Source organism: Lathyrus oleraceus, chromosome 2 (assembly GCF_024323335.1).
Source record: "Lathyrus oleraceus cultivar Zhongwan6 chromosome 2, CAAS_Psat_ZW6_1.0, whole genome shotgun sequence".
Taxonomy (NCBI): Eukaryota; Viridiplantae; Streptophyta; class Magnoliopsida; order Fabales; family Fabaceae; genus Lathyrus; species Lathyrus oleraceus.
Window position 1 is genome coordinate 88,471,701 of NC_066580.1, and position 13,358 is coordinate 88,485,058.

Here is a 13,358-nt window from a genome sequence, read left to right on the forward strand (position 1 = left end):
CGTCAATATATATACATGTCCAAACTAAAAACATCAATGGAACATGTTATACAATAATGCCTAAACAATAAAAATCTAAGAACTATGTGCAATATCTTCATTGCACACAACTCCACAGCGGAAGATCATGATAAACAGAATTCCTTGAAACATCCCTAACAACTTCTCATAGATTCAATCTGTAAGGATTACCTGAAAAATAACAACAATAATGGGATGAGATAATAATCTCAGTGAGTTCTCCTATCCTATGGGTCCACTCGGCTCTACAGGGTTTCTAATCAATATTCAACTCATATCCAACCCAAGTCAACAAGGGAACGAAGACTTGAGCGATGGGGAAACTATCTCGCAATTGTATGGCAACATGCATTTGAGTTCTCATAACTCAACCACGATCATTATTCAAATCACGAAACATCAATTCCCGAATGGACTTACGTCTAAGCCAGGCCCGGTTCATGCATGCTCGTATGATTCGACTTTCGTGGTGGATATCAGGTTCCCCTATGGGACTCGAACCCACTTTTAAGAACCATCGCTCGTATGGGACTACCCACTTTGAGTGTCTTTCACCGTATGGGCCTTATCCCACTTTGGTGTCCACCTTTCCCCCATGTCCGCCATGGTTGGGGCTCAAACCCAATTGATGCTCGAATCATTGATCCCACATCCCAATGCTTACTCGTCTAAGCATACCAAAGGAGATGTGTACCATCACAGAAAACACACATTCTGAATACATGATCAGTTTCGCAAATCATTGGTTCCACGAACCATAACAAAATTCATCAATCACAGGTGACTTCATTCACCACAATACACAAATAATAACATGGCATGTTCCATTCAATGCGTCTCATTCTCAATCATGGCAACAATTCGTCCACGACCTCACATAAGCGTCGTACGAATGAATACCATATTCTCATACATATATCACACATGCTCCATAACCTAGATTATATTTCTAAGTTATTAATCATGTTATACTCCTAGGTTTTCTCACTCACCTTTGTAAGGTTTTTAATCATGTTATTTCACAATCAAATATAACAACAATATTTAACTTTCATCATAATATAATTCATAACATTTATAAATCACATAGTATTTTATAACATGGAACAATATTAATAGCTCTTTACGTTATCTTTCTAACACATCCGTCTGTGTCCAAAACAGAGTTATAACCCTCAATTAATTCATTAATCTATCTTAATCAAGATTTAGATTAACATTTATTCATTGCATAAGTATTCAACAACAACATCTTTGGCCTAGTGTTAAGGCTTGTACAATTCAAAGGAGGTCTCGTGTTCGCATCCCATTGGTGACATATTTTAATTCATCAAACCATTAATTCATGTCAATCGATTATTTAAATGAACCAATCGATTGACATGTGAACCAATCGATTGGTCCTGGTACACAACTCCTACTCCATAACCACCTTACTTTCACCTGCATAATTTTTACTTCATTTTTCATAACCAACCTCTTGGCATGGACTTAAAAACACATCAAGAAACTTCCAAACAACAACCACATCATTGTGTCACAATAATCCAACATATGCAAGAACACCCATAGAAATATCATCAATGAAGATTCATAGAACTCATCATACTATCAACAATCTCACTATCAATTTCATGGTTTTACCAATCCTAATTTCTAAATCGAAAGTTCTATCTAGAACTCACCTTGAAGATGAAGATGAAGATAAGTATGGTGAAAAGAAGATGATATGTTGTTGGGGAAGATGATGATCCTCCATCGGTTTTCTTCTTTTTCCTCCAAGCTCTTCTTTCCTCTTTCTCTCTTTCTCTTTCTTTTCTTTTCTTCTGCTTTTTCCTGATAACTCTCCTTCTCTCTTCTTCTATTCTTATCCTCTTTTCTTACCAACCTCTACTTTTCTTATCCACCACACACATACATATACTATATAATATATATAATATCAAGTAGTAATAAAAATATCTCAATTGATATTTTATCTTCCAGTACCAATTGACCAATTATTAATGTTACCAAAAATGTCCTCTCTTGTACTTATTAATATTGGTCTGTCAATTTTATTAATAATTAATATCTTCAAAATTCACTGGTTACTCTATTGGTCCCAATTGACAACATTTTGAGCACATAGGAGCTCCAATTGTTACAAATGATAATAGATCATTTATATAGGAACTCAATTGATCTCAACTGACAACTAATTGAGTTTTTAAGGCAATATGGGATATTACATACAATCTAAAAAACATAACGGGATATTTTTTTTATGGTTTTACCATCCAGACTAGATTAGGCCCCAAGAAAGGACGAAATGATCGATCAAGTGTAAATTACAATGTCACTCTAATATTTCTTTCTACTTACATTTATCACTATGTTTGTTAAATTTCATTTGACTAAAGATCATTTATTGATAAATTTGTAGGTTACTATTCTTGGTTGTGATTTTCTGTGTATAAAATTTCTTTTTTGTGTGAAAAAGTGATTATCGGTCATGCTAGACATCATTATACCCATGACTCAACTAAAAAATTTCACTCACTACATTAGTTATAGAATAATTATTCTCAATGTAATAAATTATTACTTTCTTGCTTGATTTCCCGCCTTCACTTGAATAAATCTTAAGAACAAACATATATATTTAAATCTAAAATAAAAAAATTCACCATAAATAAATAATGATTGGATTGGGATCAAATGGAATTTCATATATATAGAATTTTTTATTTGTGCTTAAATTGCTTAAAATATATGAGTTTAAAAAGGATCTAAAAAGAGTTTGAAGACTTTTATTAATTGAGGAAGAGAGTTCAAGATTGCAAAGACTTCTCTCAAAAATCATGTAAAAAGGATTTTAAAAAAGACCAAACATCTAACAAGACATTAAATATGCCACAAATTTAAATTTTCACTTTGTTAGGTTGCAATATGCAATTCTTTCGACATGGTATCACAAATATGTGTTGTTTTGAAATTTTTATAAAAATAACGAGTTCCCAAAATCAACTAGCTCGCAATATAAGGCGATGCTCTCAGGATGAGAAACACATAAGATTGTGAGATTTTATTTTTCTTTCTCATTAAAAAGTTTCCTAAATTAATTATATAATATTTTAGACTAAATAATTAACCCTAAACTCATCATAAGTACGACAACCAACATAAAAGTTAACAACAACTAATATAATATGAGAATTTGGATGTTATAGTTTGAATAATATTTATTATATAAACTTGTTTAACAAGATTTAGTTATACAAGTCTTATTTCTTAAATTTATTTATAAATATAAATCATATCATGTTTAATTCATTGCCTTCTTAATTGCGGATGCTAATCCTTCATAGGCAATTTCCCAAGCAGTACTCAATTCTTCGCTCCATTTTTCTCCTGATGCTTCTTTTATGGTATCTAGCAAAGCTTCTTTAACCACCTGCAAGGCATCAAAAGCATTAAATTTAGGTTAGAGTTTTAGACATTTGAAAATAGGTATGTTTGTAAAATAAAAAATATCTAATTATTAATATCTTTATAATATTATTTTCCTTTGTATGCTTCCTTATTAGTTAACTAGACCCAATATAGTATAAAATTAAATATATCATTTTATTGAAAATGTATACTTTTAATTATTAAATTTTAAAAAATATATATAATTATTTTTAAAGTTAATAATATTTTGAAAATGGAATAAATAATAAGAAGTAAAAACAAAATAACTTTATAGAAATAATTCATAACTTTATTGCAAACTTGTTAGTTACGTCCCTTAAAAATATTTTTATGGAGAAGACTCTTCTAAAATTAACTAGTCACTTTAGAGAATAAAGAGATATATAGCATTAGTATAAAAAACAAGTGAAATCAATTTTTGTTAATAAATCAATCATCAGTAGTATATAGACAATCATAGTATATCATGGTTGGTTATCATATCAATTATTGTTTTCTCACTTTAAGAACTATACTATATACCCGAGTTAAATAATGAATAAATATATGACATATTTTTTTTTTTCAAAATTAATTCTACGTAAATTTATTCAATTATATATCGTTGTATTATTGAATTTGACAATAGGTGACCATTAGCCAATAAAAAATTAAGAATGCATCTTTTTTTGTTATATTACGTACCACAAAATGAGGATCAATAACTCCCTTCTGAATGTGAATGGCACCCAATGTTACATCCCCTAAAACTACTTCTCCTGATGCTCGAAGTTGAATAGCTGAGTCGTGCACCTGTAATTTAAAAGGTATAAATATTTTAAGATTTATATTATCCAATTTAAGTTATATAGTTTCACAAACTAACACAACCTAAGAAGTATCATGCTCGAAGGACCTTTTTTGACGCCGTTAACTTTTGAATATGGTCTATGTTTTTGGATATATATAAGATCATATAGGTAAGATTTAGATTAAAAGAAAGTATACAATATTACTTTATATATTCATAGAAAATCTACTTTACATAAGGTGAACATGGAAAATCAAAATTTTATAATTTTATTAACTATTTCATTAAAATTGAAAAGAAACATTATGTTTATAACAATTGTTATTTAAAATAAGATTTAACAACCATGTATTTGAAGACTAGAACTAAAAAATGAAGCAAAAGTTATTGAATACGGATTACACTCACCATTCCAAAAACTTTTTCAGCATGGGCTTGAAGTTTAGGACTATCCACTACTTCAGCCGAATCTTTAAGAAATGAGAACATTCCTTTTGCTGCGGGTGCTTTTTTCAATATACTATTTTGAGTAAATCAGCCAGAATTATTATGGTTAGTTTACACCATTTCTTATAAAACAATAATTAACAAAAAAAAAACTAAAAGCCAAACATACTCAAACGATGCAAAACTTACATGGTGTAGAACAAAACACTATAACTAGGATTCTGTTTAAATAATTCCCATGAGCTATTAACTAAAGCTTCTTGCTTCTCAGTGAAACCCATATTTCTCCTCCTCTTCTTCTTTGTATTTATTTATTTTATTATTTGTGTTGGTAGTATAATATCAATACCTTCGATACTTGTTTATATAGAAAACTTTTAGGCATAAGAAAATATAGTATATTTATAGTGATTGTTTTAAAATTATATATTGGCACTTGGAGATGTCCATTAACATAATCAAAGGGACAAGAATCTTTTGCAAAACTTAATATTCATTTTTTTCACTAAATATAATTAATAATAAAAGTAATTTAATCATTAATGTAAATATTATTTTGTTTATTCAAATTAACCATTAACTAATTTAATAAAAATGATAATTTATAATCTCGACTTAAAAATATCATCGTGATTTAGATATTCCGTAAATACGAGGATAAGGCTAAAATGGTCATTTATACCATGAAGGGAATTTTATTTATTTTCAAATATAATATGGCATTTCAAGTCAAGTTAAGATTAATGGAGGTTCATGGAAAATATATAAGTAACCACTCTCTAAACATGGATCTCAATATTTTGTTACTACAATATTTGTTGAAAAAGGTTTTACCCAAGTCTCACAAATTTTTGATTAAATGAAGGAATCTAGTTTGCATGGAATCCACAGACTCTCCGAGTTTCGTACAAAATAATTCAGACTCGTCTATAAAAACATTAATTTTAGAATCCTCAACATCCTGAAATCCCTCAGAGAGAGAAAGAGATGGAGAGAGAGAGAGAGAGAGCATCCCACATACCTTTAACACTTGTATGATTTAAAATCAAATAGAACACTTTATCGCTTAATGCAGAAATAAGGATGTTCACCGCTTTCAATTCATATGAAGCCTTTTTTATTTTAGCATCCTCCCAATCTTTTGGAAGTTTAACAATGTCGTCAGCACCGTATGAAATAAATGATCCCTCGATGATGGCACACCACATAGTTCTCAACCGATTACAAGTGTACATACATGATAGATTTCTAATAAGTGTGAATTTCGCTTTTGAAAATAGGCTCTCTATCATATGCTCCATTAGGATCGACATCTTCTGACATATTTACAAAATTTTGGATTTCGATTAGACACAATCAATAGACCAACTCTTGATGCCAATTGTTGGATTTCATTTGTAAAATACACGAATATATAATTCTAAATCACTGGACCATTTTTGTCGTCACATGAAATAATGAAACTCCATGAATGCTCTTCTTCATGACAAATTTTCTAATTGGTCGATGTTTATAGAATAATGACTAATGAAAAACCACTGTTATAAAAGAAACAAATCATCTTAGTTCTTTAGACATTACAAAACTGTTTGGAAAATTAGTTGAGCATGAGAATGAGCTGAAACGACTCACCGATAATGAAGTAAAACATAACATACTAGATGAATGTATAAAAGTTAAAGGAATGAAGTAAGCATTCAAGATCTAGGAGGCTTGGTGGTTAACAACGTCCTAGTTCAATATTGATTGAAGTTGTGGTCTTAGAGGATTTTTGTAACAAAACTCTTATAATAAGTCTCGTGTACAATATAAAAAACATAACGGGAGACTTTTGTTATGGTTTTACCATCAAGACTAGATTAGGCCCCAAGAAAGTACGAAATGATCGATCAAGTGTAAATTATAATGTCACTCTTATATTTCTTTCGACTTACATTTATCACTATGTTTGTTAAATTTCATTTGAGTAAAGATCATTTATTGATAACTTTGTAGGTTACTATTCTTGGTTGTGATTTTCTATGTATAACATTTCTTTTTTGTGTGAAAAAGTGATTATCGGTCATACTAGACATCATTATACCCATGACTCAACTAAAACATTTCACTCACTACATTAGTTATAGAATAATTATACTCAATGTAATAAATTATTACTTTCTGTCGCAACCTGAAAAATACAGTGTGCGAAAAAACAACCGGCGAAAGAAAATGACAGAAGAGTCGCCACCGTGCGTTATTTATCCCAAAGGATGGAAAGGAAACGCTCAAAGTAAACCTGAAAAGAGGAAAGGAAAAGACAAGGTCTCACAACCAAATCTTGGGTTCGGGAGTCAGTTATGCGAAGGGAAGGTATTAGCACCCCTACGCATCCGTAGTACTCTACGGGATCCACTTTTGTAGTTCTTGTATAAAGGGTGTGAGTTTATCTTGTGCTGTTTACTAAAAGGGGTTAAATGAAAATGACTCGCACGGATGTCGCATCCACTACATACGTATCTCATCTGAATATGAGAATCAGAGTCTTCGTAGCTCGGCTGACCTATGGGTTGGGGGGTGTGTGCTTGCTAAGACATCGCGTCTTATGCCTACGTATCTCATATGGAATGAGAATCAGAGCAAGCCGTAGTTCGGCTATCTACGGGGTTATGGATTGGGTTTTGGACGAACGACGTTACTACGCAATCTACCGGATGCTCGACCTTTGGAGACTTACTCGCCTGTAGTAGAAGGAGTTAACGTGTTCTTAGGAGAAGAAAAATTAATGAGTTTGTTTGGGGTTTAGGAACGCTCATGCAAAAGGGGTAATGAGGATAAGACCCCATAGCTCTTAACCCTGGACAAAGGAACCTGCATAAAGTAAACACAAAAACATTGCCTCCTATCGAGGTCTTCCAGCTAGGAAAGCAGTAATATGCGGGAAAAATGTAAAAGTACCACACGGATGAAGATCCGAGGTAACAGCAATTAAAGGAACGATAAACCCTGAGATCCTTCCAAGCTAACATCATCAAAGAAAGTGGGTCAGTACAGGTAATCGGAATGAACCTCCAGGGGGTATCCCACATATAAAGTGGGAAAACCACGCAAACCATCTCTGCAAGAGTCATGTGAGCCTGACTGGAGAGATCGAATGAAATTGAATTGCACCGTTGGGTTTGCAGAGCAATCTTAGGGTTTATATGAGGTAGAATAGGTTCTTTGCAGATGAGTTCCCTTCAGCCTCTGGAGGTTACTCTGAACTCTATTAGCTCTTCTCTCACTATCTTTTTCCTGTCAGGGTAATAGGAATGGAATGAATATTTGTTTCAGTGAAACTCTGAATTTATAACCTGATTTTTGTGGACCTGTGGGCTCAAATGAGAGAGGTCCAAGTCCAAGATTTTTCTTTTATTTATTTATTTATTTATTTATTTTCGTTTTCCATTTTTTTTTCAAAATACGTGGGCTTCGCCTAGCGAACATGACAACTCATGGACAAACCTTTGCTCCTTCAAGATTAACGTTTTGACTGACGAATAGACCCCTGTTGGAAGTAACTCAAGTCTTTCCCTTGTGTTGACTGGTCATCTAAATAGAGCCCACAAAGTGTCCTGGATGATGTTCAAGCTTCTTGGATCCGATTCCAATTGCCATTATGAAATGCAAATGCTAAATGACCTAAAAATGAATGCATGCATGAGGTGTAAAGGGTATGCTTCCAGGAAAAATGAAGGGTAAATTTTGGGGTATTACACTTTCTTGCTTGATTTCCCGCCTTCACTTGAATAAACCTTAGGAACAGACATATATATTTAAATCTAAAATAAAAAAATTCACCATAAATAAATAATGATTGGATTGGGATCAAATGGAATTTCATATATATATAGAATTTTTTTCTTTGTGCTTAAATTGCTTAAAATATATGAGTTTAAAAAGGATCTAAAAAGAGTTTGAAGAGTTTTATTAATTGAGGAAGAGAGTTCAAGATTGCAAAGACTTCTCTCAAAAATCATGTAAAAAGGATTTTAAAATAGACTCAACATCTAACAAGACATTAAATATGCCACAAATTTAAATTTTCACTTTGTTACATTGCAATATGCAATTCTTTCGACATGGTTTCACAAACATGTGTTGTTTTGAAAATTTTATAAAAATAACGAGCTTCCAAATCAACTAGCTCACAATATAAGGCGATGCTCTCAGGATGAGAAACACATAAGATTGTGAGAATGTTTTTTTCTTTCTCATTAAAAAGTTTCCTAAAATAAGTATATAATATTCTAGACTGAATAATTAACCCTAAACTCATCATAAGTACGACAACCAACAGAAAAGTTAACAACAACTAATATAATATGAGAATTCGGATGTTATAGTTTGAATAATATTTATTATATAAACTTGTTTAACAAGATTTAGTTATACAAGTCTTATTTCTTAAATTTATTTATAAATATAAATCATATCATGTTTAATTCATTGCCTTCTTAATTGCGGATGCTAATCCTTCATAGGCAACTTCCCAAGCAGTACTCAGTTCTTGTCTCCATTTTTCTCCTGATGCTTCTTTTATGGTTTCTAGCAAAGCTTCTTTAACCACCTGCAAGGCACCAAAAGCATTAAATTTAGGTTAGAGTTTTAGACATTTGAAAATAGGTATGTTTGTAAAATAAAAAATATCTAATTATTAATATGTTTACATATTTTCCTTTGAATGCTTCTTTATTAGTTAACTTGACCCAATATAGTATAAAATTAAATATGTCATTTTATTGAAAATGTATACTTTCAATTATTAAATTTTAAAATATATATAATTAATTTTAAATTTAATAATATTTTTGAAAATGGAATACATAATAAGAAGTAAAAACAACATAACTTTATAGCAATAATTCATAACTTTATTGCAAACTTGTTAGTTACGTCGATTAAATTTATTTTTATGGAAAAGATTCTTCTAAAATTAACAAGTAACTTTAGAGAATAGAGAGATATATAGCATTAGTATAAAAAAGAAGTGAAATCAATTTTTGTTAATAAATCAATGATTAGTAGTATATAAAAAATCATAGTATATCATGGTTGATTATCATATCAACTATTGTTTTCTCTCTTTAAGAACTATACTATATACCCGAGCTAAATAATGATTAAATATATGACATATTTTTATTTTTCAAAATTAATTTTACATAAATTTATTCAATTATATATTGTTGTTTTATTGAATTTGACAATAGGTGACCATTAGCCAATAAAAAATAAGGAATGTGTCTTTTTTGTTATATTACGTACCACAAAATGAGGATCAACAACTCCCTTCTGAATGTGAATGGCACCCAATGTTGCATCCCCTACAACTACTTCTCCTGATGCTCGAAGTTGAATAGCTGAGTCGTGCACCTGTAATTTAAAAGGTATAAATATTTTAAGATTTATATTATCCAATTTAAGTTATATAGTTTCACAAACTAACACAACCTAAGAAGTATCTAAGAAGTATCATGCTCGAAGGACCTTTTTTGACCCCGTTAACTTTTGAATATGGTCTAAGTTTTTGGCTATATATAAGCTCATATAGGTAAGATTTTGATTAAAATAAAGAATCCAATATAACTTTATATATTCATAGAAAATCTACTTTACATAAGGTGAAAATGGAAAATCAAAATTTTATAATTTTATTAAATATTTCATTAAAATTGAAAACAAACATTATGCTTATAACAATTGTTATTTAAAATAAGATTTAACAACCTTGTATTTTAAGAGTAGAACTAAAAAATTAAGCAAAAGTTGTTGAATACAGATTACACTCACCATTCCAAAAACTTTTTCAGCATGGGCTTGAAGTTTAGGACTATCCACTACTTCAGCCGAATCCTTAAGAAATGAGAACATTCCTTTTGCTGCGGGTGCTTTTTTCAATATACTATTTTGAGTAAATCAGCCAGAATTATTATGTTTAGTTTGCACCAGTTCTTATAAAACAATAATTAACGAAAAAAAAAACTAAAAGCGAAACATACTCAAACGATGCAAAGCTTACATGGTGTAGAACAAAACACTATAACTAGGATTCTGTTTAAATAATTCCCATGAGCTATTAACTAAAGCTTCTTGCTTCTCAGTGAAACCCATATTTCTCCTCCTCTTCTTCTTTGTATTTTTTTCTTTTATTATTTGTGTTGGTAGTATAATATCAATACCTTTGATACTTGTTTATATAGAAAACATTTAGGTATAAAAAGTATAGTATATTTATAGTGATTGTTTTAAAATTATATATTGGCACGTGGAGATGTCCATTAACATAATCAAAGGGACAAGAATCTTTTGCAAAACTTAATATTCATTTTTTCACTAAATATAATTAATAATAAAAGTAATTTAATCATTAATGTAAATATTATTTTGTTTATTCAAATTAACTATTAACTAATCTAATAAAAATGATAATTTATAATCTCGATTTAAAAATATCATTGAGATTTAGATATTCCGTAAATACGAGGATAAGGCTAAAATGGTCATTTATACCATGAAGGGAATTTTATTTATTTTCAAATATAATATGGCATTTCAAGTCAAGTTAAGATTAATGGAGGTTCATGGAAAATATATAAGTAACTTAGTCATTATTCTATAAACCTCGACCAATTAGAAAACTTGTCATGAAGAAGAGCATTCATGGAGTTTCATTATTTCATGTGACGACAAAAATGGTCCAGTGATTTAGAATTATATATTCGTGTATTTTACAAATGAAATCCAACAATTGGCATCAAGAGTTGGTCTATTGATTGTGTCTAATAAAAATCCAAAATTTTGTAAATATGTCAGAAGATGTCGATCCTAATGGAGCATATGATAGAGAGCCTATTTTAAAAGGCGAAATTCACACTTGTTAGAAATCTATCATGTATGTACACTTGTAATCGGTTGAGAACTATGTGGTGTGCCATCACCGAGGGATCATTTATTTCATATGGTGCTGACGACATTGTTAAACTTCCAAAAGATTGGGAGGATGCTAAAATCAAAAAGGCTTCATATGGATTGAAAGCGATGGACATACTTATTTCTGCATTAAGCGATAAAGTGTTCTATTTGATTTTAAATCATACAAGTGTTAAAGGTATGTGGGATGCTCTCTCTCTCCATATCTTTCTCTCTCTAAGGGATTTCAGGATGTCGAGGATTCTAAAATTAATGTTTTTATAGACGAGTTTGAATTATTTTGTACGAAACCCGGAGAGTCTGTGGATTCCATGCAAACCAGATTCCTTCATTTAATCAAAAATTTGTGAGACTTGGGTAAAACCTTTTTCAACAAATATTGTAGTAACAAAATATTGAGATCCATGTTTAGATAGTGGCAATGAAAAACCACTGTTATAAAAGAAACAAATGATCTTAGTTCTTTAGACATTACAAAATTGTTTGGAAAATTAGCTGAGCATGAGAATGAGCTGAAACGACTCATCGATAATGAAGTAAAACATAACATACTAGATGAATGTATAAAAGTTAAAGGAATGAAGTAAGCATTCAAGATCTAGGAGGCTTGGTGGTTAACAACGTCCTAGTTCAATATTGATTAAAGTTGTGGTCTTAGAGGATTTTTGTAACAAAACTCTTATAATAAGTCTCGTGTACAATATAAAAAACATAACGGGAGACTTTTTTTATGGTTTTACCATCAAAACTAGATTAGGCCCCAAGAAAGTACGAAATGATCGATCAAGTGTAAATTATAATGTCACTCTTATATTTCTTTCAACTTACATTTATCACTATTTTTGTTAAATTTCATTTGAGTAAAGATCATTTATTGATAAATTTGTAGGTTACTATTCTTGGTTGTGATTTTCTATGTATAACATTTCTTTTTTGTGTGAAAAAGTGATTATCGTTCATACTAGATATCATTATAACCATGACTCAACTAAAACATTTCACTCACTACATTAGTTATAGAATAATTATACTCAATGTAATAAATTATTACTTTCTTGCTTGATTTCCCGCCTTCACTTGAATAAACCTTAGGAACAGACATATATATTTAAATCTAAAATAAAAAAGTTCACCATAAATAAATAATGATTGGATTGGGATCAAATGGAATTTCATATATATAGAATTTTTTCTTTGTGCTTAAATTGCTTAAAATATATGAGTTTAAAAAGGATCCAAAAAACGAGTTTGAAGAGTTTTATTAATTGAGGAAGAGAGTTCAAGATTGCAAAGACTTCTCTCAAAAATCATGTAAAAAGGATTTTAAAATAGACTCAACATCTAACAAGACATTAAATATGCCACAAATTTAAATTTTCACTTTGTTACATTGCAATATGCAATTCTTTCGACATGGTTTCACAAACATGTGTTGTTTTGAAAATTTTATAAAAATAACGAGCTTCCAAATCAACTAGCTCACAATATAAGGCGATGCTCTCAGGATGAGAAATACATAAGATTCTGAGAATTTTATTTTCTTTCTCATTAAAAAGTTTCCTAAAATAAGTATATAATATTCTAGACTAAATAATTAACCCTAAACTCATCATAAGTACGACAACCAACAGAAAAGTTAACAACAACTAATATAATATGAGAATTCGGATGTTATAGTTTGAATAATATTTAT

General features: G+C 30.3%; 2 protein-coding genes across 2 annotated transcripts; both read right to left on the reverse strand.

Moving 5' to 3' along the window:
- Positions 1–3,259: 3,259 nt before the first annotated feature.
- LOC127121147 (leghemoglobin Lb120-8) lies at positions 3,260–5,075 on the reverse strand. Its single transcript, NM_001427556.1, has 4 exons — positions 4,904–5,075; positions 4,676–4,787; positions 4,162–4,269; positions 3,260–3,457 (listed from the first exon to the last, which is right to left on the reverse strand). Exons 1-4 carry the CDS (start codon positions 4,993–4,995, stop codon positions 3,329–3,331), a joined length of 441 nt encoding a protein of 146 aa, NP_001414485.1. The 5' UTR covers positions 4,996–5,075; the 3' UTR covers positions 3,260–3,328.
- A 4,098-nt stretch (positions 5,076–9,173) lies between these two features.
- Positions 9,174–10,894, reverse strand: LOC127121148 (leghemoglobin Lb120-1-like). The gene is made up of 4 exons (XM_051051736.1): positions 10,755–10,894; positions 10,526–10,637; positions 10,001–10,108; positions 9,174–9,302 (listed from the first exon to the last, which is right to left on the reverse strand). The coding sequence occupies exons 1-4, from the start codon at positions 10,844–10,846 to the stop codon at positions 9,174–9,176; spliced, it is 441 nt and encodes a 146-aa protein (XP_050907693.1). The 5' UTR covers positions 10,847–10,894.
- Positions 10,895–13,358: the final 2,464 nt, after the last annotated feature.

What these genes read in the sequence shown, in the direction of transcription:
- LOC127121147 (NM_001427556.1), bottom strand. Translation starts at nt 4,995, where the DNA reads ATGGGTTTCACTGAGAAGCAAGAAGCTTTAGTTAATAGCTCATGGGAA. An exon ending in AGTGTTTTGTTCTACACCAT is followed by an intron (nt 4,788 to 4,903) that starts GTAAGTTTTGCA and finishes TACTCAAAATAG; the next exon opens with TATATTGAAAAAAGCACCCG. An exon ending in TTATTGATCCTCATTTTGTG is followed by an intron (nt 3,458 to 4,161) that starts GTACGTAATATA and finishes GATGCCTTGCAG; the next exon opens with GTGGTTAAAGAAGCTTTGCT.
- LOC127121148 (XM_051051736.1), bottom strand. Translation starts at nt 10,846, where the DNA reads ATGGGTTTCACTGAGAAGCAAGAAGCTTTAGTTAATAGCTCATGGGAA. An exon ending in AGTGTTTTGTTCTACACCAT is followed by an intron (nt 10,638 to 10,754) that starts GTAAGCTTTGCA and finishes TACTCAAAATAG; the next exon opens with TATATTGAAAAAAGCACCCG. An exon ending in TTGTTGATCCTCATTTTGTG is followed by an intron (nt 9,303 to 10,000) that starts GTACGTAATATA and finishes GGTGCCTTGCAG; the next exon opens with GTGGTTAAAGAAGCTTTGCT.